Genomic DNA, 25,249 nt, shown 5'->3' on the forward strand with positions numbered 1-25,249 from the left:
GATGGTAGTGCCCTAAAGTGAAGTAGGGAACACTGGAAAACAATCAGATTCACAGGTGATAACCATGCATTTGGTTTTAGGCATGTTGAGTTTGAGGTACTTTTCAGATATCCAAGAAATATCAAGGAGATGTATATAAGAAAGCTGAAAGGTGAAGCTGGATGGAGCTATACATTTAAGAGTCATAGGTGGTGGCAAAACCATGGCTATGAATGAGATCATATTCAATTACACAGCAAAAAGGAGACTCGGACTTAAGAAACTACCCTACCCTTTGTGGGCTGGACAAAGGAGGATGAGCCCCTCAAAAAGGAAACAAAAGGAATGGCTTTTTTGGTTTTTGAAATCATACTCATAAGAAGTTCTCATTTTTTAAAAATTCTGATTTAAACCAGTAACATTAGAATGTCAAAGGCTTTCCAAATTAAACCAATTCATCGGAACTATAAATCTGTTCAAGGATAGATGACTTTCAGAAACTATCTGGAAAATTCACAGTACCTTTCTCTTTGCTGCTTCAAAGTATATCAATACACAAAAAGCGATCCCTCTCAAAATATGTATGATTTTGGCTTATTGCAGTTTCCTGAAATTATCTTCTCTCTCTCACTCAGGGCCTCACCATATGCTGTTCTTTTGGCCCTCTTTCCCTGAGATGAAGAATTCCCTGACTTCCCAAGACTGGGTTAAGTGATCTTCTTTCTAGCCATCCCAATGATATAGTACTGTATGTTTAATGTGTGTACTGTGTAGTATGTTTAACCATTAGTTTAACTAGATAACAGTCTTTTCCACTGTTGTATACTTAGTACCTAACAAGGCTAAGTTTTAAGAAACACATCTATTCTGCAACGTGAAGGATTAAAATCTAATTTGGTTTTCAGTCCATTGACAACACTTCAAACGTCGACTTTCCTCAAGAGGAATGACTTTTTAAAATCAAACAGTAATTTGTAAACAAATGATTTAATCTTTAAAAAATACTAAATTTTGGAGATTTTTATATGTCTTTTTTCATATGGTATCCTTAAAGCCTGCAAAAATTCATATTTAGGAATACCGGGGATTCTTTCTCCTTTAGTCTCATACAAAATGGATTTGACAACTCTCTTTGAAAGCCTGGCTTGGGGTGACATTTGACTGAGCAAATAAACCACACCCCTGTGCAATGGCAAACAAAGGTGCAATTGCACAGGGGTACCTAATCCATCCCGCGCGAGCCCACTTGAGAGAGCGGAAGCAGAGGCAGCAGCGCGGAGCACCCGTTTCCACATCATGCTCCTTGCCTGGCCTTATGCTGCACCCTCCGACCCTCACGATAGCAACCATTCCCAAATTCTCGCCTCAACGCGCCCTCGGGATTGGGCACCCGGACTAGTCCTTCCCACGTAGATTACTAACAAAAGTCCCTGGACTAAGCATACAGTCCTAGATGGCTTGGTTTCTAAAAATCCCAGAGGAAATGAAGGAAGGAAAAATCCTGTCAAAGGAAAAGTGGAAACCAAGCCCACAGTGCTCACCAAACCGACGCTCTCAGTCAATCTCCGTCAACGCTAACCGTTGGCTCGCAGGCCGCCACAGGCAACGCCGCAGTGGCTCACGGGGGCTGTAGTTTCTGTCGCAAACAGAACGCGCCGGGGGCACCAAAACTATACTTCCCAGAAGTCAATGCGAGTACGCTCTGCCTTCTTAAACCTGGGTTTGGCGTAGTAAAGAGACCGTTTCTATTTTTAGGCTGACCTTAAATTTAGATTCAAGAACTTCCAGGTGTACGTCTGTGCTACACTCTCTGCCGTGCTTGTGTACTTCAGCTGTCCCTTATTTTCCTTTCCCCTTGTTCAGGCCAAAGGATCCAAACCTCAGAGCACAGAAAACGCCCCCCGACGCAGATTAACTGCTTTTTAAGGCGCATGCGCGCTGCCCGCCGTCACGCAAGCGTAACGGCCGGTAGCGGTTGGCGGCCGCGCGCGGACTTGGGGTCTGGAGGTAGCCTGTGGGAGGGCGGGGTTTTTTCCAAAGGCTTTGCCTCCGCGGGTCGCGTCTGCTTGGGCGGGGAACAGGGCGCAGGGGCGGGGGCGGCTCCTCGTTTGTGCCGGGCGGAGAAAGGGGAGGGGCTGGGGATGAGGACCCCATCTTCCCTCCCCGCTCCCGCCCTCTGGGCCGAGCCCCACCGATGGGGCTGGGCGAAGGGGCGGGTTTTGCGCCGCGGGCCCAGCCGCTCCACCAGCTTCGCGGCCCAGTCCCGCGCTCGGGGATTGCGGGGCCGCCCTGTGCCTGTCTGGCCTGGCGGGCGGTGGGCGAGGACGCAAGGATTGGAAAAGAAGCGGCGTCTGCCCGGGGAGTCCGGAACCGGCAGGCCGGAGACGCTTTCCCCCAACGCAGCCACCGAGACAGCGCCTGCACGAGGCTGCCGCCCCCCCGGGAGCGCCAGGGTCTCTGGCCGCCCGGGCCAGCAAGCCAGGGCTCTGCAAGCCTTCCCAGCCAGCGCCCGGCCGTGAGGGAGGAGCTGCGGAAGGCGGGGACTGGTGCCGGAGGAGGGGCGGGGTGGGAACGCTCCAGAGAACACCGTGGCTGCACAGACAAAAAACACCGAATGGCTGGTGAGCGTTCAGCTGTTACCAGCCTTTTTGGGCAGAGTACGGGTTTGACAGCTCCACAACGTGAGGATATCCACTGACCCCGAGAGACGGAGGAGAACACTTTCCCGACACTGCCTGTCCAGCAAAGCCAGCGCTGTAAGGTTTCAACTTTCCAACTTTTTTTTCCAGTCTCTGACCAGAAGACTGCCCCTCCGGGCAGAAGGAGAGGGCGAGCTCTATCTTGTAGATCGAAGTCACTTCTGGCTCCAAATGTCACCCAGACGTATGTTTTCATGACGATTCGAGTTCTCTGATTTTATTCTTACATTTCTCGTTTTTAAAAATGCAAAGTGCTTTGGGGGACATGCTGAAAGGTAACTGAAGACAGCAAAGAAAAAACTCCAGTTGTCATGGCTGAAGGAGAGAATGAAGTGAGATGGGATGGACTGTGCAGTAGAGATTCAACTACTAGAGAGACAGCACTGGAAAACATTAGGCAGATCATTGTGAGAAAAACCGAGTGTCTTCGTTTGGTGAAAGAGACACCTTATCGTCCAGCAGACGGCCTTTCAAATGCTGTTTCTTTGGATGGGTTGAATAAGCTTCTTGCTCATCTGCTTATGCTTTCTAAGAGGTGTCCCTTTAAAGATGTAAGAGAGAAAAGTGAGTTTATTCTGAAGAGCGTCCAGGTAAGAAATAGCATTTTAAGTACAACTGTTTATCTAGTAATGTGAAGTTTTACTTGCAGATATTCACTTTGTATTTGCTTCAAATAGGTTGTTATAATTTGAACCACTCAACATCTTAAATTTAGACTGTTTTGTAAAACATTGAATTTGGGGTTAAAATTGGACAAGGTGAACTAAAGTAAAAGTAATTTTCAATTACAACTAAACAAGTATTGTCTTTCTAGAGAGTTTTAGCAGAAATGCATCATTCCTCCATTGAGAGATTGGGATTGACATATATACACTAATATGTATAAAATAGATAACTAATAAAAACCTGCTGTATAAAAAAAAATTTAAAAAGAAATGCATTCCTCCTGGGCAAAATATGTGAAAATTACAGTTAATTACAAATAAATACTTACTTTTTCTTATATTCATTTTTATGTGTTGTTGGAAAGTGTAGCCAGTATGCTTTTCACATTGCTACAGTGTTCTCTGTGGAAAGTTTCACGTTTAAAACCCTCTAAATTGATAAAGATATTAAATGTTTCCTGGTCAGCTTGTTTGAGATAACTGGTGAAACAATTTCCTCTTGTTCTTAAAAACAAAGCAAAAAAACCGAGAATCTGTTCCCTAAATGCAACCTTTTTTTTCTGAAAGAATTATATAAAATAATAAAAGCCCATGTTATAAAGGAGCTGACATCTGCAGATTGAAAAATTGGATCCAGGTTGAGTGAATGGTAGACTGTTATGGTCAGTTACTTAACTAGCTTTCTCTGTGTTTGCCTAAGTTGTTTGATTCTTTTCTTTTTTACATGCATACCTATTTAAGTTGTGAGTGCAAAGGATAAAGGATGTTATAGTTTTCCTCCTGTTTGTACATATTCAATTTATCTTGTTTTATTAGAAGATTTATTAGAAGGTTTTTTTTAAGGGAAAGATGTTTAGATATTAAGAATTGTCAGAAGTGGTCTTTAAGCTTATCAGTCTAAATTACTCAATCCACATGTGTTCAAAGTCATAGTATGAGAAGTTTTTTAAATTTATAATTTACTTGGGTATATATGTAAGCTAAGATGAACAGTTTTTCTATTCTGGTTTGAATTCAGTTTAAAGCAACAGAAAAATAATAATGTGTATAAAATGAAGACTCTAAGATCTCGGGATATTTCTTCTCACAAACACTGTGGAAACAATAGTTACAATTTATATTTATCCAGAGTTACTAGAGAGGAATTATTCTAGTACTTGAAGTTTACCTCTTTAAGCATCAAAAGTTATTTCTCTATCTCTTAGTGTAGTGACTACAACAACCGTTTTTTTCATAATGGGGTCATCATTATGCACATCAAGTACATACTGTTGTACAGCTGAGGGTGGAATGTATATATAGGACTGTATGATCCATTTTGTTTGAATTTGTGTGTTCAATTTTTATAGTCTTTCTGTTCCTTCCCTTACTGTTGGTATACTTCACTTCAGTCTCTTCCTGAATCTTTTATTTTGCTACTTTTTTTATATTAGAATGGGAAACCAGATAACCAATTTTGTTAAGAGTTAGATTGAAAACAGAAGTAATTAGGCTCTGGGGAGTACAGGGTCAAAGGACTAACATAATGGTAAGTAATAGTGGTACTGGTGTCAGACCTGGGCTCAGGTTCTCCTCCTTTATTAATATACTGCATACCCTTGAACGAGTTAACTTACTTGACCTCTCTTAAGCTTGGATTTCCACATCTATAAAATGGGAATAATAATACAGAGGTGTATTACTATAATAAATAATATAAATTATTATAAATGAGATGTAAAGTGCCCCATATGTAATGGATGCTGCTCTCCCCTTTCATAAAAGAAATACATGGACTATGTGATATGTATTTCAAGACTCATTCATCCTGCAAAAGGATTCAAGAATCTCTACTGTGAAGGTTTCCCATCAATTTATGCCTTCTTTCTCATCTCTGCATCTATTGCACATTATTCCAGCTACAATTCTAACAGGCACTTTACTTATATTGGGCTATAATCACATGTTTATGTGTCTGTCTCCCCCAGGAGGGCTGCAGGTTCTCAAGAGTATTGACTGGGACCTGGAAGCTACTAAATAAATACTGTTTCTTAGTCTGAATAGATGAAGTTACTAGATTAGGGAGTTTTCATCCCTACATCATTCATTCATGCCTTCATTCAACAACTGTTACTTGAACCCCTGCTGAACGCCATTCTAAGAACTGAGAATCAGTGGTAACAATTTTGACATTCTACTGAAGGGAGACAGACCATAAACAAATAAACAATATAATTTTAGATAGTAAAGGAAGACTTCCCTGAAGAGATGGCATTTAAGCAGAAATGAATAGATATTATCCAGGCAAAAATGAGATTTGTGAGGGGGACATTCCATATATAGGGAATAGTGTGTGTGAAGGCCTCATGGTAAGAGAGAGCAGGTGAATTTAGGAGTGGAAAGTAAGGCAGTGTGGTTGGAGCATACAGTTTGAGGAGAGTGTGAAAGTTTAAGTACATGCTCTGGAGTCAGACCTGAACTCTACAGCCTTAGGTAAATTACATAATCTCTCCTTGACTCAGTTTTCTCACCTGCAGAATGAGGATGGTGCTAATAGTTCCTGCCTCACAATGAGAATAAAATGAAATAATGCTTACAAAGCATAGTACAGTGCCTAGCACATAAGAAACACCCATAAAGTTAGGAATTCTGTTTCTAGGCAGGATCCAGAGAACAGAGGATCTTGTGGGCCATGTTAGGAGTTGTAGACTTTATCCTAGGAACAATGGGAAGCCACTGAGGGGTGTTGAGCAAGATGGTGACATGATACATGGTGTATTAGAAGCATCACTTTGGAAGCAATTTGAAGAATGGATTTCAGGGGTCGAGAGTGAATGTGCAACAGTTAGGAGGTTGTTCACTAGTACAAAGCAAAAATGGTGGAGTAAGATGTAGTGGGCAAAGTGGAAAAACGTGAATAGATTTGGGAGATAGCTAGGAGTTAGAAACCATGGGGTATATATTTAATTGGATATGGGAGATGAGGAAAATAAAATCAAGGATGGCTCTAAAGTTTCTAGCTTGAACTCCTTGGTGAATAATTAAGTCATTTCAGGAGACAAAAGAGTGGTAGAGGGTCACTTTAGGGGAATGATGAGTTCTGTTTTAGGCATGTTTAGATTAAGTTGCCTATGATAAATCTGATTAGAAATAGCTCTTAAAAGGATTTCTGCCCCTGCCACCACTGTTCTACTCCTGACATTGTTATCTCTCACTTTTCTCAACCACCTTTATATCCATCCTCCACATAATTGCAGAGCTATTTATCTAAAATAAAAAGCTGACCATGTTTCTCTCCTCCCTAAAATCCTTTAGGATAGAATCTAAACTTCAGTATGTTACTTAATGTCCAGCATCATCTGGCGTCCACTTAACGCTGCAGCCTCACTTCTCACACTCGAGCACCAGCCTCACAAGGGAAACAAAATAATGTAGTGCTCCGTAATGCCTTCTGTTATTCACTAGTAAGCAGCAAAAGCTGAACTGCATTTGCAATTCTTGCAGCTGTTCCTGAAGGGGCCCTTAATTGCTATAGGTCAGCTCAGAGGAGTATGGTCAGGGAGAGATGGTAGGGTGGTGGTAGGATGGATTCAACTCAGAATGGCTAAACATGTAAAAAATTGGCACATTGAGAGATAGCATTCTCTGTTTGTATTCCTGTTCTCAATTTATTGATTTCAAGTCAGCATACTTAACTCTGTTCAACACATTTTTGAGAACTATTCTGTGCCAGGCACTATAGTCAGGACTGGAAGATCAATTAGATTTGTTCCCTGTTTTAGAGGAAGGTCTTCTGTTCTCACAGGAGGTTTTAGTTGTGCTGTTTGTTTGTTTGTTTGTTTACACCCATAATACCTTTTGGATATGCTTGATTCCCTAAGCAAATGAATGGAGTGGCCCAATATACTATTATAGTCCACTGGTGACTGTTGTCTTTATGATACATGTAATTAAGGGGGAAAATGTGAGTATGTGTATATTCATCGAAACATTATGAGGAGTATCCAAAATAGCCAAGTACGTTTCTAAGAGTAGTCATTTGATCCTTTTCATTTCTATACCATGACAAAGGAAAACAAATTTTCTTATATGCCTGTCAGCAATTAACACTATCTGAAAGTAACTTGGCTTAAGGTAGAAAACTTAGACCAAGTAAGGAAGTATTTATCTTAAGTGGGATGGAGGAGACTTTTCATTTAGTGAAGTGATTGTTACCCCTCAGGGAGAAATGAAACTTTAGTTGTTGGGTATGGTGTACATTTATAGTTGTAGAGTTGCAGTTGGAGTATCTAGTTGATATCCATTGGGTAATATATAGTTTGTAGGTTTAACAATAAGAGGTTAGTAAACCTCCTATTGTTCGCATAATGAGTCTGGAGGTTAGGCCATTTCAAGCCTGAAAGATTGATTCATTAGCTGAACTACGTTACCTTTTTGCCTTTTATCTTTTTGTTCTCCAGGCACCATGTGCAGTCATTGACCATTTGCAGCTAAGAGGAAAAGCGTTTTTTCCCATACCTCTATCAGGGAAGAAAAGCTTTCCCCAGAAACCCTCCAGCAGACTTCTTCTCAGTTTCTGTTGACCAGTGTCACATGCCCTTTACTAAGCCAGTAACTGGCAAGGAAATTGGGCATTTCTATTTTTCGTTTGGATTAATCCACATTCAGCCCCTAAGAGCCAGGAGAGCCCCCATCATGTGAACAAAGATTTCTGTTGGTGAGGAAGAAGAGGGACAGAAGACAGGTTTAGTCAGAGGCTGCCAATAAAACTCATATCTAACTAGATAATATATTGCTTTAGTCTAGTTATAATTTAGATTCTATTAGGTTGGAAATGTAACTAATTTATAATGATGCTATAAAATATAACAGATTTGGAACATTCTAGAAGCAGATTTGGCCTTTTAAGATGATTGTTTTGTTTTTATTTCTATTTTACTGCCATGTCTAGTCAAAGACAAAAATTTAAGATAGTCCATCTCAAACATTCACTGCTGGCTCTTAGGTATCACAGCAAATATGAAAGTCCTCGTTCAGTGTTTACACTGAGCTTCTCTCTTCCATATCCACTGTTTTTTGGCCTTCCTTATTTTATTGATACACTGAGAACTCAGTCCCTTTCCCTCAGAAAGCCTCCTGGCTTGCTTCTCTCCTCAGTGCTTCCTCTTATTCCTATCTTTGACCACTTTCTTTCTTTGCTTTTGAGCTCAGAGGAGAATACTATTTACCCTCAGGTTGTCAGGGCTTCTTTGGAAGAAGAATGTAGAGAAATTGAAGGCAAATCTTTAACTTTTTTTTTTTGTAAATGGTTTGAAAACAAAGTAGAGAGCCTATGTTCTTTTTACTCACTGGCTTACAGGATGAATCATATCTACACTATCTACCCTCAGTGTCCTCTTCCTTTGTTCCGACTTTTAAGAAAGATTGAAACTAACACGGATACTCTTTTTTTTTAAGTTTTCAGATTTCAAATGTTTTATTCCTGTTACAGTGCCCCAAATGGTCTCTAGCATGGAAACAAACAAATAAAAAACCAGAATGATCAATTTTTAAAATATTTTTCTAGTATTATTTTTGTTTATAAATGGGATGTAGTGTTTTGTAGGGAAATGGGATGTTAAACACTTGCCTATTAGATTTCAATTTAAGGTCATGCGTTGTTTATGTCAGGAGGACTCCCTAAAACAATAGTTTAGCTTAATTAGAATTATTTTCTTGTTTTTAATACTGTGTGCCCTTAAAGTGCTACACAGATCATTCTTGGAGTAAAAGAATTTGAAAATAGATGTGCTGTTCTCTTTGTTTTAGGGTTATATTTATTTTCCTTTTGTAAGCCATTAGAAATTTGCAGGATATCTTTTAACCAATTGAGTAGATAATAAACAGCCAACTTAAGGATTTGTTGAAACTTTGATGTGACAGAAGGTAGCTGTAGAATCTTCGGTTTGATGAAGGATTATTAATCACTTAGAACTTTGAAACAACGGGGCCCTATTTGGTGTTATGTCTTAATCATAAATAATTTCATATCTAAAAACAGACAGTGTTTATGAGTAGCAAATTAGCATGTACTGGAGGAACCAGAGGCATGGGGAAATTTTAGAATTTGTGGAAGGACAGGGGAGATGCTGGTGGAGGGAAGGTAGTACTAAATTGCATAAAAGGATGAAAGTTATGCTGGATGTATATCAGCACCAAGCAAGCCTCGCCACCAATTATAATCTCTTCTTTGTCACAGTTTCTCAAATCAGTCTATTTTTTTCACACCATGATAAAATATTTACTTTTTAATTGAAGTCAATAGAAAATAGGATTTACTTTGACCCAGCTTTTGTAGATCACATTTATTACATTAAGAGAGAAAGACCTTAATTGACCTTGATGATATGACCTACTACTTCAGTTACGCTGGCACAGTAAACTCAGGGGCATCTGAGGGTTCTTCAGAATATTTGATGATGGTATTACTAGGGGCAATGGGCAGACTGGAAGTTTAAGTCACACTATGGGAACATTATTTTATGCTTTGCTTTTTTTCCTGTTGGTTACTACACCAAGTTAAACTAATGTCAGTAAAGATACATTTACCATGAATGACATTTGTTTATAGAAAAAAAGTCTTTCAAAAGATGCTTGTTTTTTACAAAATTGAGTTATTTGTAGTGAGGTGGATGGACCTAGAGTCTGTCATACAGAATGAAGTAAGTCAGAAAGAGAAAAACAAATACCGTATGCTAAACACATATATGGAATTTAAAAAAAAATGGTTCTGAAGAACCTAGGGGCTGGACAGGAATAAAGACGCAGACATAGAGAATGGACTTGAGGACACAGGGAGGGGAAAGGGTAAGCTGGACGAAGTGAGAGAGTGGCATGGACATATATACACTACCAAATGTAAAACAGATAGCTAGTGGGAAGCAGCAGCATAGCACAGGGAGATCAGCTCGGTGCTTAGTGACCACCTAGAGGGGTGGGATAGGGAGGGTGGGAGGGAGATGCAAGAGGGAGGAGATATGGGGATATATGTATACATATAGCTGATTCACTTTGTTATACAGCAGAAACTAACACAACACTGTAAAGATATTATACTCCAATAAAGATGTTAAAAAAATATTTTATTGCTCAAAAAAAAAAAGATGCTTGTTTTTTAAAGGAATGCTTTTTCACTGGAAATACTTAGGGAGTTTTTGTAGGATAGCTGTTAGGACCATTTATTGGATTTTCGCAATAGGCATTTTTATTGTTGAAAGCCTGTATACTGCTAGTAGACTGTCATCATTTGTGACATGTTTCAGTTTACATGAAAAAGACTCGTGAAATTTGGCAACACAAGAATTATGTCTTCTCGTGTTCTTATCTCTTTTCTATAATTCCTTATAGAAAAATCTAATAAGATTGCAATGAAATATGGAATTACCTTAGAAAAATGAGATACTTTTAGTTTTATGCCTTCTTTAAATCTTACTCTATTTTTAATTTTAAAAGGGAAAGGTCTTCATAAATTTCTAAAATATTACTTATATTATAAAGTTACCTTCAAACAACTTCCTAAGCTTTTAAACCATACTAAAGGAAAACAAAATTTATGATGTGAGTTTTGTTAGTTATATTACCCAAATCAACTTTCATATATACATATTCATTAAATGAATAGTATTAATGTTTTAACTTAAAAATTGTTTAAATTGACAAGATTTTATATATATATAATATATACATATATATTATATATATATATATAAAATATACACATACATACATATACATATGCTTTCTTAAATAGCTAGGATAATTTGTCAATTCTATGTAAAGTCTAATTAGAATCTTAGTTTACCCCACTAAAAATGGGCATTTGCTGTTTTGACACTTCACTGTTTGACAAGCATTGCACAGTCGTCTTTAAACTTGACATGATTTCATTTTCTAGCAAGTTGGCAGGTGTTAGCTGTCTATAATTATAACTGAGTAATTTTTCAAATGCTATTCATAGCCTAAACACAGTAAGAAATTCTTCCGATCATGTGATAAAGGCCAAGCCTTGCAAAATAGTGGTAGAGTGATATGATCAGTGGTACTGAAGGACATATTTAGAGAAGCCTTTCAAAAGTAAAAAGTGATTTAAATGATAGGGAGACGGGTCTTCTCACAAAATAAGATCTCTCAAAGTCACTGATAGTGATTACACCTCACCAAATTAAGGTGTGTCTATTTTTTCATCTAACAAGTCATGTATACATTGGCAGTCTTAAATTATAAAATATTAATCTATATTTATTCAGTTTTCTTGATGACAGAGATTCTGAGCATAAGAAATAATTGAAATTTTATTGAGGCAGTATAGATTTTACCACTGGACGCAGTGAATATTTCTTCTCATTTCATTCATGAGGTATTTACTGTGTACCTACTATATGCCAAGCGCTGTGCTTATCTATCTTTTGACATATCAAAGGAAAGGCTGTAAGCTTCTCTTAATTTTAATCATTATTCTACTTTAAAAACAAAAGAAGCTTTTGCTTTTTCTTGATTTTTTTTTTTTTCTTTCTAACCATCTATTTTAAATATACACAGTCTCACATTGACTAGAGATATTACTTCAGAAGGGTTTAAAGATCTTGGATTTTCTTTACCAGCCATGAATAAATTAACCTCTGTAGTCTGTTTCCTCATCTGTGAATTGACATAATTTTAATATCTGCCTTGTGATGTGATTATAAAAATTAAAGGAGATCATATTGGTAAAGCATTTTGTAAACTTTGATATACTGTACAAATTTAATTATGAATAAACTTTTTGAGACTGTTTACTTGCTGTAATATGAGGATAATAATAATACCACTCTCACAGGGTAGTTTTGAGAATTAAGTGAACAGTAAAGTATGTAGAAGTGGGCCTGATACACAGTAAGTGCTCAGTAAATATTGGTGATGATGGTGATGAATATTGGTGATAATAAAGAAGATGATAATGAACTTGATCTAGGTCTTTTAGCTAATGAGTCAAACTCCAAACTGGCATTACTTTAGGATTTTTCTGTTTAGAGTTTAGGATTTTTATGTATTGATTTATAATTGACTTTCATATATCCCACCCTTTGTATCCACATGTATTTACACCCCTAATTGCCTTTTGTACAGTAAATTTTAATATATTAGCATATTAATGCTATGTCCAACTTTACCAAAGGATGCTTCTAACCAACCACTGCCTCAGGGTAAGTGGTGGACTTACCCAGAATTTTGCCCCGTGGGTGATGGCAGATCTGTAGCATCCATCCCCTCCTTGGAGTTCAGCACCATTCTAGTTATGTCAGCGTGGCACCAGTAGGGAGGGGTTGCAGGCAGGCAGTTGCATGTGTCATCCAGGGGTCAAGTGTACATGGAGAGGTCCATTGCCAAGGCCAGTGCTTTAATACCTGGACAGCAATAAAGGAGAATGCTCAAACCATGGGCTTTAGAGTCAGTCAGACCTGGCTCTAAGTCCTACTCTGCCAAGCTTTGTGACCTTGGGCAAGTTATATAACCCGCTTAAGCCTCAGTTCCCTCACAGAGTTGTGAGGATTAAATGAGGTAACATGTGCAATGTTTACTGTAACTCAGTTAGCACTCAGTGAATATTAACTATTAGTATTCTGTTCTGCCCTCACAGTGCAGTTGGGGGAGAGGAGATGGGAAGTTGAGCCCTCTGGCACCATATGCTCTTTAGGGTACCCCAAGTCTCTGGGCAACTGGGAAAATTTTCACCTCCTTTCTAGGTCCCTTGGCCCTAGGGAATAGCATCCTAGAGGAAATAGCACCTCTAGGAACCAAAATAAGTGTTTTATAAACATTGTTTTAGCACTCTGGGAACCGGATTCCTCCCCTGATACAATGCTCGTCTATTATTCCACTTAGGAACATCTGACTTTCCAATGTATCTTCAGGGGTATAAAATGTAGAAAAGCAAATGATAACTTATATGCCAGTGCTGTCAGTAAGCAACTGAATCCTCTGTGCCTAGTCAATTCATGTCTGATACTTCAGGCAAATTTGCTGCAGAGACTGCTTGCCTTGACGGTCTACTGAGGAGATTAAAGCTGCACTATCAATGTTCCTACTCTGCTTCCCCCAGTGGGAGCTTGACATATTAAGCAGAAAGTCCCCAAAACAGTCCTTTCACTCTGGCCGGATAACTGGCCTGGCCTAGACTGCTTGATATGATTTTAAGAACAAAGTAACTAAGCAAAGATTACATTGCCCAGAAGATACCCCAGAAGTAACAGGGCTTGAAGAGATTTTGTATCATGTTTGATTTCTTGAATTTGCTTCATTGGGCATGGCAGGTGTCTTTGGGGCTCCTCCTGCGCTCCCATGCCTGCCCCGCTTATAATCTGCCACACACTGGGACAAAGTTATCTTAAGTCATTTTCAGCAGTCTCTTAATCTTTCTAGTTTCGTAGAATGTGTATTTTTGAATGTAATAAGAATAGGCATTCTGTATGCGAAACCTAGTTCTTAACCCTTTTCATATATTCTTAACCCTTTTCATTTAATCTTCACCACAACACTGTAAGAGTAGGTATTATTATCCCCATTTTATGCATCAGGAAAAAAAATCAAGGCTCAGATAGGTTAAATAACTTGCCCAAGGTATCATAGCTCAGTAAGAAAAGGAGCCAGGTTTCAAACCCAGGCTGTGAGACTCCAGAGTCCATGCTTTTCATCATTATACTGCATTATCTGAATAAAAATTTAATATCTTCCCTATTTATGAAAATATATATTACTTTCTTTTCCAAATTATTTTTCCTTCAGGATGAAATGTAAAACTTTGGTTTCTAGGAGAAACCACATTCTCAGGTGTTATTAAATTGCATATCAAATTCTTATTTAAACCCTGACCCATCTTGAAATTGCATTTGAACTCTATTGAATCTTTGTGTTTCACTGTGGCATATAATTTTCATTATGTTGTCATTATAAATTTCAGCTGATTGCAAGAAGGTGCTAGACTGTGATCTTGGAAATATGATATATAAAAGGCTTATCTTTACATTAAGAGATTACCAAGTAAGATGATTTCTTTAGTGAACTGCCTAAAAGAAAATTTGGTATATTTCCATGAGTAATAGACTCAAGATTAGCTTTGAATGTTAAAAGAGCATTCTCCTAGCTAGTTCATTGTTGCCATGACAGTGCTGGCAGTGTGAGTGCTGTAGTAACTCCTTGCAATGATCTTATTTTAGACCCTAACGTTTGCAGTGCTGAACATCCCCTTCCCCGCCCCACAAGTAACTCTAGCGGAAAAGTACTGGTTTTATAACTGGCTTCTGGCTTTGTAGCTGAAAGACTGCACTATTGTGGGCTTAAAAAAAATAGTGTAGGAGTGTTGAGTATTTTTCTCGTGGATTATAAATGTTTGAAATTTCCCAAAATATTGTATTGCGTTACATGTCATACAGCAAGTTGTTTACAGCTAAAAAGAAAAGGGGCTTCTATTGTCTTTTTAAGAAGTCAAGCCCAGATTATATCATTACTTTGAGCTCTTATAGAAATCATTTTTCCATTTGTATGTTTCCCGTGCATACTTTAAAGTCTTTGGATTCTTTTATTTAGTTATTTGGAAAATTATCATAGGATCATAAAGGATTATGTTTAAATAGTGTAAAAGGTATTTTTTTCTTGTCCTTTCCATAGTTCAACATTTATCTGACCAAATTGGAACATTTTAATCTTGGTTTCTTAAATTACGAACTAAAGTTATAAAACAATTTTAAGAAATTACCCAATTTGAACTGTGTTAAACTAACATAATTGTTTAGACATTGTCAACTTTGTTGCCTATATGTTATAAATTAGATTTTAAAATATTTCACTGATATTTTCTAATTGTAAACCCCATTATAACTATACTGTTAAGCACAAAATATTTTCAAACTCATAATAGTAAGTGCCATTTTGTATACTTTTGCATACCATTTGTTAGGTCAGGTTTGGTATCTATGACATGTACACTAAAAATCTAGTATAGCATGATGAAAATAATAATTATGGAAATAAACCTTGTCAAAGAAGATGGAAAATCTAAATATTATACTTCTTTCATTAGTGACAACTACTAACAAACTACTAACAAATGATTACATTTGCTTTTTTTCCCTAAATACTGCATTAAAAGTTTAATTCATCTTATTTAGATGCTGAAGATTTAAACAAATCTTGCATGATTGGGCCTGTACTAAGTATTGGGGTATGGGTGTCTGGCAAGCCCTTTTCTTTTTTCATTTTAATGTATAAAAGTAAATTTCTAAACAACAATTTCACTCCAAGCTAGAGTTGTGTTTGGCTCTTCCACCAAGCAATGAGTATTTTAATCTTCATTTTATTTTATTATTATTTTTTGTTCCCTTTAGTGCATTTTATTATTATAAATAAATCCTTAGTGGTAATTGTTCTGATTAAGAGGTGTCTAATTCCAATTTATACTGGTCTTCAATGGCTCCTTCTTTGAACTTGGAAGTAATTTTGTAGTAAAATGTGAAGAGTCAAACCTTGAGATAAATATTCTGTCATTTTAGTACTACATATTTGTATTAAATGCTTTTTGTTGGTTGGAATGAAACTAAATTATAGTTCTTTTTCCTTTCTTAAAATAATAACAAGGTTATTGTTTTCTTTCCTGAACCCCACTATACCTCTAGCTGACCTCCCTCTCTATCTAAGGCTGGAATGGGAATACTTTTTTAAAGTAAGAATTCATTTAAAATCTTTCTTTGTGCCTAACACTGTTATGGCACTGTGAGAAATATAAAAAGAAGTGGAAAACAACCACTACCGTTAAGAGTTTTGCGATGATTTAGAGAAAAGCAATTAAGAACAAATCAAGACTTTCACTAAAAATGTTAAATTTTGTGGTAGTACGTTGACAATAGTGCAACTGTTAGTGGGAGTGTATGTACATAGTAATTCCACATCTAAGAACTCATCTGAAAAAAGATTTACGTATGATGATAATCTCTGTAGTGTTATTTATGATATAAATGTGTTTATATTATTATATATAAGTTGGTAATCTAAATACCCAATAACGAAATTATTAGTTAATTAAGTTATGGTGCATCTGTATAAAGGACTATTACATAATTATTGAAAGTTGTTTTAAAATGTATAAGAAAAGAAAAAAATTATATATTTAAGTGGAAAAGCAACTTTTAAAATAGTAGGCCAAATATATATATTTTTTATAGAGAGGGGAAAATGTCAGGAAACCTGCTTGTACCAAAATAGTACCAAAACCCTGGTTCTCTTTTAAAGGTGGGATTATTGGAGATTTTAATTTTTCTTTTCATAATAATAATCATTAATAAATACTTAATTTTATTGAGTGCTCACCATATGCCAAGCTTTGTTATAAGCATTTGACATATAACATTGCAAGATTTCACGTGGGTTACAGGTTTTGAGGAAGCTATCTTCCCAAAACAAAACAAATATACAAATATGAATACACCCACTCACTCTGAAATTAGATTAAGTTTCTAATTGATTTAGCAAAGGAAACATGAACGTCTCAAAAGCTAGGCTCTCTCGTTGAGAAGAAGCACTTGCCAGCCTGCTTGGGTACTACTTTCCTTGGTCCTCAGTGCTCCTAAAGGTGGTGCAACTGCTGGTGACACTACCTGTGTCACACCAGATCTGCAAAACTCAATTCTTGCTATATTTTGCCTTTTTATATTTGACATTTACATTCACATTTTGGAAGAGTTTTTACAAACTACCTGTGCACTTCCTTTGAAGGCCCATTTTACTGCAATATCTAGTTTTATACCTACAACCATTCTGTGACGTGAGTTTTACATTTTATAGATGAGGAAACAGAAAGATTAAGCAGCTTAACTCAAGTAGTGAATACTGAGAGTTAGGAAGCATGTCTGACTCTACGTCCTTAAGCACCAATCTGTTTTCCTATAGTCTTTTTGGTTTTGTTCTTGAGCACATATTATTTTTATATTGGAAGATGACTTAAAATCAATGTGGAAAAATTAAACGACATATAGAGTGTTACAATAATTCAGAGCGAGGAAAGATCAGAATGGGTTGGGTAATAAAGGCAGCTTAGTGGAGCAAATAACTTTTAATGTAATAATTAACTTTTCTTCTTAGCTTATCTGTTTGTTTATATAAGTACACACTGCTTCTATCCCCAACATGCCCAAACCAAACCTCTTATTACTGGCTGTAACTAATGCTCTGTTGTTCTTTCCTGCAGACTAAGTTTTGGCCTCATTTTTGTTTCCTTTTTTGTGGCCTCCCCCTTTTTTTTCCTTTTGCTATCTGTCAGTGCATGTATGAACATGTAACTGTGACTTTTGTCAGAGCTCCTTCTCACTATACTGTTGGGCATTATAAATAAAACAACTCTAGCTTTGCAGTTTCCATGTGGTAATACCATCATAATTTAAAGATTAAGCTGGCTAAAAGAAGTTGCAAAAATTACATAAATTGTATTTAAAAACTCATTAAAAGGAAATAGAACTAAGATCTTGAATATTGTCTGATGAATTAACTTTACAGCATAAACTAGGGTTGATGTTCAGTCATTATGCACTGGCACAGCAATACTTGTTAAAATACTAAAGTATTTTCATACCAGTTGGTAAATAGTAAACTCCAAAAAGCAATAAAACTAATAATACATAGTCAGGATGGGTGGCTTATCTTAGAAACCACACATGCGCTTAGATTCCAAATTGGTCTGGTCGCTGAAGAATGGAGCTAGGAAGTTTGCTCAGATGTTTTATTATTTATTTCAGATGTTGAAGGTACAAAAGCCCTTGGGTGGGAGAGAGAGACCAGGCAGGTGAACTGAGGAGAACCTAACCTGTAAACTCACAAAAGAAGTGCCCAGCTGTGCCAGGGGCACAAGAAGGGTCCAGGCCTTGGTGGTGACTGGGGAGGCTGCCAAAAGCCAGTGACAGAGATTCTCAGGGTATGGCCTCTCAAGTGGGCTCAAGCAGCTTTTCTTTGTTTAACAACTGAATTAGTTATCTGTTGCTTCATAACAAATTTGGTGGCTTAAAGCAATACACATTTATTATCTCACAATTTCTGTGGGTCAGGAATCTGGCTGTAGTTTAGCTAGGACCTCTGCTTCAGGGTCTCCCACGAGCCTGCAGTTAATGTGTCATCCAGGGCTGTGGTCTCATCTGAAGGCTCAAGTGGGGAAGAATGTGTTTTGAAGTTCACACGGTTGTTGGAAGGATTCAGTTCCTTGAGAGCTGTTGGATTGAGAACTTCAATTCCTTTCTGGTAGTTGACTGGCAGCTCTTGCTGTTTCTTGCCATGTGAGCCTCTCCACTTGCTTCTTCAGAGAGAGCACCTGAGAAGAGACAGAGACAAGATACCAGCAAAAGAATGCTAGCATGACAGAAGTCAGTCTTTTATAACCAAATGTTGGATGAGACATGCCATCAGTTCTGCCTTAGTCTGTTCATTAGAAGAATATAACACAGTGAGAGTGAGTACCAGAAGATAGGGCAGGGACCCTTGGGAGCCATTTTAAAGCAGCCTACCCCAACAGCTTAGGTCCTGAAACTAGGTGCTGGGAAGAATGGGCCTCCCTGCCTACTATGAAGAGAGTTGTGATTTAGGTTATATGCCCAGGAACCTAATTAATGTCTGGAAGAGATTGCAGTCCAGCAAGTGACAGTATGAGCCCAGGCTCTGCCCCCCTTCCCAGCCTTGCAACCAGTCTCCAGATAAAGGAGCCTCACCCCAGCCTGGCCAGTAGTTGCCCTCCCCAGGGCCCTGCTGCCTCACTGATTGGAGGCCACCAAGGTTCAGTTGGAGAGGCCCGCCCACCTCCCTCTAGCAGCTTCTGCCAAAATAAATGGCAGAAGCTTCTTTGGTCTTTTTTCCCTCCATCTTCCCCCATGACTCTTCTGACCCTATTATTCCTGTGTGATCCTAGGAAATTCCCTGCTTCCCATTCGTTGTACTAAATGTAAAAACAGCATTTGTCCAAAAGGTAGGAAGTGGCAGACAGCTTTCTTTTCATCATTTAATGATTATGTAATGAGCTGTGAATCAAATCTCAGCTGTGTCAATGATTTGAGGGGAAGAGGAATTAAAAATAAAGCCAAAAACTTTTATGAGCATTCTCAAATTGAATAACAAGATTAAACATTATTGCAAACCCAAATTTTTAATTCAAATCTCCCAAATTCAAATTGGTATACTATCAATTTAGTGATATCTAAAAGAGAACAGATGAAATAATTTATCTTTTTTCATTTTATAAGCCCAGTCCTTACAAATTTTGACTATTGCAAAACCAGGCCAAAATGATTACATAACTGATAACAATTTAAAAAAAATTTTACCCCACTGAATACAATGTTGAGGCTAGGGTTTTTTTGATTGTAGGGAAAGCTCTTAATTTTAGTTTAAAAAGGTCATTTATCATTTTCTCATATTTCATTTTTAATATCTTGGCCAAATATTTGATGAAAATTAAAATATTTTCCCCATGTATATTTTAAATCAAGGATAAATATATATATGTACTCCAAATGCTAACAGTGGTTACCTCTGGGCTGTGGTTTATACTTTTCTATATTTTTCCAAAATTTTTGTAATGGATACTTCTGTTTCTTCTAATAAGACCAGAAAACACATGCCATTGAAAAGAAAATAAGCTCAATGCACCACTTTATTCATAGCAGGATGACCTTTGTGGTAAGTAGATCTTGAGCATACTCTCTAAAATGTTTCTTCTAATATGGTATATACTAACTTTAAAAGCTTTAATTCTTTAATTTTCTGTAGAAATACCTTTCTTTCAAAGACTTTGGCTGTTGATAGAGCAGATTTTTTCCTAACGAATTTTGCATTTGTAGAGTTTTTTTGTCTTCACACTATGAAAATCTACTCCGAATTCTCAGCTTGTTGTAGCTTTTATGAGCACTAGATGGCACTCTTGCTCAACTGAAATCTGGTTTATCGCTCGTATTTTGGTGCTGTGGGCCTTAGAAGAGTTGGATGTACAACTTAAGAATGCTTATGTTTCCCTTTTGTTTTAGAGGGAGGACGTATGGGAAGAAAGGGAAAGTTTCCAAATTTAAGTAGCTGAGCTTAAATGGTGCGGTTTTTTACATCTATCCAGAAATCACCATGTTGATAATAGTGATATCAGTCACTCATTCCACAAATATTTATTGAGCACCTGCTATCTTTAGGCACTGTTCTAGGCACTACATACATCAGTGGCCAAAAGAGGTAAAAATCACTACCCTCATACAGCTTACATTCTAGTGCTTGGACTTTTTCTTCAGGTGCCATTCTAAGTTCTGTACTTGGAGTCATCCATTAACTCACCCATTTCATAAGAAGAAGCTGAGGCACAGAGAGGTTATCTAACTTGCCCCTGTTCACCTGAAGTTCACCTCTGAAGTTTGTTCTATTCATCTCAACACTATACTGCCTCTCAAAATGAAAGAATATTTTATTATTGCTTCTGCTGAAAGCAAATAATATAAATTTACCTGTTTGTTTATATTGTCCCTAGATCTGTTCAATTCACATATTATTGCCATTTTTTATTGAAAAAACACTGACTAAATAAAATCCCTTTTTTAAAATGATTCTGTGGACAACTATCATAGTATTAGCTCTATTTCAAGATAATGGTGATCAAGTCACAGACACAGGCTGGCCTTGTTTCAGTGTATATTTAAGCATCCTTATAGCTCTATTTACTTTAAACTGTTTGTATTGCCACGTAATAATTTGGGTATGTTGTATTGATGAGAGCTTAATCAGGTTGTGGTTCAGTTGTTGGTATAATGAAACATGGGGCATCAAGTATCAAAAGTTAACAACTTATCCTGCTTGCTCCACTGTTTGGTTTTACATTTTAGTAGTACTGTGTTTATAAAGAAAATAGAGTAAGGTCAATAATACACTATGAAAGTTTCATGATTTGGGGGAGGAGTGGGTAAATTTATCTTCCTCTAAAAAAAGGTTTTATATGACTTAGGATAATTTACAATTATATTTGTATTTCTGAAGGACCAGAGTTGTATTCAACAACATACTTGTAAGCCACTGAGTATAGACGGAAAACCAGCCACCATAGGATAAAAATATTGATGACTAATTCATACACAGATAATTGATAAGTAAAACTTGCCTTCAGGGAAGCTGAAATAGTTCTTAATAGCTAGTTTGGCCCCTGTTCTTTTTTGCTGCAGAGCTGTCTTAGATTACAAAACTATGTTTTTGATTGCTAATAATCAGAGTTAGGTATCTTTTAGTTAAATGAAATAATTAGTAAAAGAGAATCACTGTTGTTCACCAGGGAGTGGAAGGAAGTTTTCAGAGAAGAGATTTATTTTGGCAGATGCTACAATTTAACTGTTCTCAAATTGAGGATTTTGGCTTTTCTAGGGACCTGTTTGCCCCTTAGATTGAATGCAAAATTGTGTAGATTGATGAGCGTTATTTCTTGAGAGAGAGCCCAAGTTTTATCAGATTTTCAAAGAGATTATAACCCCAAAAGATTAAGAACCACTGCTAAAACTGAGCTACTGCATATTAAACTTACTTTTCTTAAACTTTAGAAAAAAGTTGAAATGATTGAAATTTGGGAGTTTTAAACCAACAGAGGGAAAATTTTGTTGATTTAATGTTAGCTTATCCCTCTTGGTCTAGTGATCCTCTTGTGGTATATCTGGTGGTATTTGTACTTGATGTGTGTAATAAACTGGCAGGCCAACACCTCTGTTTAGAGGTTAGAAGTTTAAGTCTTGTTTCAAGAATATTAAGATGCGGGGAGCTCAGCTGAGCACAGCAGAGCTCCAGCCCTTGTATAACAGAAGCAAGAAATACATACTTGCAAGCCACTGAGATTTGGGGGTTGTGTTTTTCCTCAACAAAAGTTCATTAATATAGACGTTGGAAATAGCCATACTGTCAGGATCCATATCCTGGTTCTCCTAGTTGTTTAACCTTGGACAAGGTACTTAACATCTCTAAGCTTCAGTTTTATTACCCACAAAATAAGACAATACGCCTCATATCAGTGAGATAATAGCACCTTTATCTCTTTAAGGTACTCAGCATAGTGCCTACCTTAGTACTTAGTACGGCAAAAAACATTAAATCTATCCCTGTATATGACTCAGTTGTCTAAAATAACAAGTCTTCTTACCTTCTAGCTCCTTATCTTGATTTATTTTTCTTCTTAGCCCCAAACACTACCTAACATTGTTACTAACTTACTTACTTGTTGATTCTATCTGCCCTACTAGGTTGTAAGCTCCATGAAGATGGAGACTTTTTCTTGTTCATTGCCAGGCTCCCTAAGCCAATGGTAGCACATACAAACAGATGTCCAATAAATATTTGTTGAATGAATGAATAAATGTTAGCTACTATTACTAATTGGCCATTTCTGTCCATGTTCCCATCTGCCTGTATCAGCTGCAGCTTCAAAATGAGGTAGGTATACCAGGACGAAAGTCTCTTTCCCTAACTGGGATAGCTGAAATTATAGCTTCAAAAGGAGTATTAGTCTCGTTAGGCCCTCTCTTCTGTGGCATACAGACCAGCAGCATCTGTGTCACCTAGGAAGTTGTTAGAAATGCAGAATCTCAGGCCTCACCCCAGTCCTACTGAACCAGACTTGAATCCCCAAGTGACTCTAATGCACATTATAGTTTGAGAAGCACCATGTTGGCCATTTTAAGGATTTTGGATTTTATCCCAACAGTAATGGAGAACCACTAAATTTTAGGGTGGAGATTACATACATTATCAGATTTGTTATTTAAAATGATCACTCTTGGGTCAGAAACAGTGGTTGTCTTTGGGAAGGGAAACCGTTTAGCTGGGGACAAAGATGGGACTGATGCTTTTTGCAGTATACTGTTATCCAGATTCACTCTGATATGGCCAGCATGTGGCCTGTCCACCCTGTCCTCCTACCCCAACCCCACTCTCAGACTTATACCATGAAGGCTGGACACCTGCCCTCACATCAGGACTCTCTGTACACCCACATACAGCTACCACTTGCCCACTCCTTGGGCCTAGAGGTGTCCTGATGGGCCCTGTGTTCAGCCAAAGATGGACAACCCATGAGCCCTGGAAGAGGGCTTAGCCCATCTGGGCAGAGAGTCCCAGGGTTCAAGTACCTAGAGCATGGTCTGGATGAATATGTCCTTGGCTCTGTGTACTCTTCCCCTATTTGAGGGGTGCACCTGAAAGAGGCCTAAAACAGGCCCTCTAAAGTGCAGGGACCCCATTGTCTGGGTCTTAGAAATGTAATGCCTTTTTTTTACCTTTTATTTTCAAATCATGTGAATGTATTTTTCAATGTGAATGTATTACCTACATTAAAAAATAAATAAAATAGAATATTAAACTATAATAAAATTACATGGGGTCCTGTGTGGGAAAGGATAGGATGGGTACAGCAAGGGGAGCATGAAAACCAATTAAAAAGCTATTGCAGTGTTTCAGCAATAATTGATATAATGTTTGGACTAGCATGATAGTAATGAAGATACAGTTTCAACTAGTTTTCCATTTAGGTATTTCACTGCTATTTTGCTTAGATTGCATAAACTCAGTATTATTATTTTTTTCTTAAACATTGTGTGGGGGTAAGCCTTCTGGCCCTTGAATATTTGTGTTTTTACTTTGCCCTCAGGTTTTATTATAGTTCATTAGAATTCTAGATTAAAATCATTTTCTCAGAACTGTGAAGACATTGTTCCATCATTTTTTAGCATCTAGTGTTTATAATGAGAAGTCTTATGCCGGTCTGAGTCTCATTCTTTTTTAATGAAACCTTTTTTTGTTTGTTTTATTTTACCTCTCTCTGGGAGCCTTTTCTTTTTTCTCCAACTTTTTTTTTTTTTAATCTCTTGAACACTTCAAAGAATAATACAGTAAATACCACATACTCTTCACCTAGATTCACATGTTAACATTTTGCCACAATGGCGTTCTCTAATTTTTTTTCTCTCCTTTTGCTGAACTTCTTGAAAGCTACAAACACTTCACCCCTAAATATTTTATCATATATCTCCTAAGAACAAGGACATTCTGGGAGCTTAAGATGTTTCTATTCATCCTTAGAGTTTTGAAATGTTGTTAGTATATGTTAGAGTGTGTGTCTCTACCTACCTTTTATTAATAATCCATTGCACTTGGGGCCTTTCAATATAAAGATTTGAATCTCAAATTATTCTTATATTATTTCTTTTCCTCCATTACCTCTGTTATATCTGTCCTTTTTGACCAACTGTTAGATAAGTATTGGAGCTCCATCTTAACCTTTTCCCATATGTCCTTTCTTTTCTTTTCTTTTTTTTTTGTCCTTTTTATTCTACACTTTGGAGAGTTCCCTGAAGTTTGTCCTCCAAATTACACATTTGCTCTTCGGCCTGGTTCTGTTATTCAGTGCTTCTATTGATGTGTTTATTCAGCAGTCATGTTTTCAATTTTCAAGAACTCTTTCTTATTCTCTGATTGTTCCTTTCTCAGAACAACCAATTCTTGTATTATGAGTATTTTATTCTCTGTAATCTCTCTAAGGATGCCAATATAATTTTTAATTAGTTTCTTTCCCTCCCTGCTGAATCAGCCAGGATTCTGGCAGGAAATGGATGGCGCATTCAGATGGGGTGCCTGAAGAGAGTTTAATGAAAGTGTGGGCAGAGTTAAGGGAAACCAACAAGATGATAAGCATTTTGGACTAGTAACAGCTATAAACTTCAAGGGACAAGGTTTCAGAGAAGTTACTGGAACACGATGACTTTTACAGCTATAGGAGAAGGCTGCCAGCCTTACAGGAACTGTGGCCTTCAGTAGAGGAATATACTCACTGCTAGCCCTCAGCCTGGCAGGGAGGTAAGTGGAGGAATAAATACCCTG

At 37.4% G+C, this 25,249-nt stretch overlaps 2 protein-coding genes across 3 annotated transcripts in view; one reads left to right on the forward strand and one right to left on the reverse strand.

The window, feature by feature from the left end:
- CEP57L1 (centrosomal protein 57 like 1) overlaps window positions 1-1,597 on the reverse strand; it is a 53,963-nt gene extending 52,366 nt beyond the window's left edge. The window contains exon 1 of the mRNA XM_068551431.1: window positions 1,521-1,597. The gene's annotated coding sequence lies outside the window, so the exon portion shown is untranslated. The remainder of the gene's footprint in view (window positions 1-1,520) is intronic.
- A 1,392-nt stretch (window positions 1,598-2,989) lies between these two features.
- Window positions 2,990-25,249, forward strand: part of SESN1 (sestrin 1) — a 113,980-nt gene continuing 91,720 nt past the window's right edge. For both annotated transcript variants that reach the window (XM_068551320.1, XM_068551321.1), the window contains exon 1: window positions 2,990-3,268. In XM_068551320.1, the coding sequence (XP_068407421.1) occupies window positions 2,990-3,268 (279 nt within the window). The remainder of the gene's footprint in view (window positions 3,269-25,249) is intronic.

The sequence above is a fragment of the Eschrichtius robustus genome, chromosome 9 (assembly GCF_028021215.1).
Source record: "Eschrichtius robustus isolate mEscRob2 chromosome 9, mEscRob2.pri, whole genome shotgun sequence".
In the NCBI taxonomy this organism is placed as follows: Eukaryota; Metazoa; Chordata; class Mammalia; order Artiodactyla; family Eschrichtiidae; genus Eschrichtius; species Eschrichtius robustus.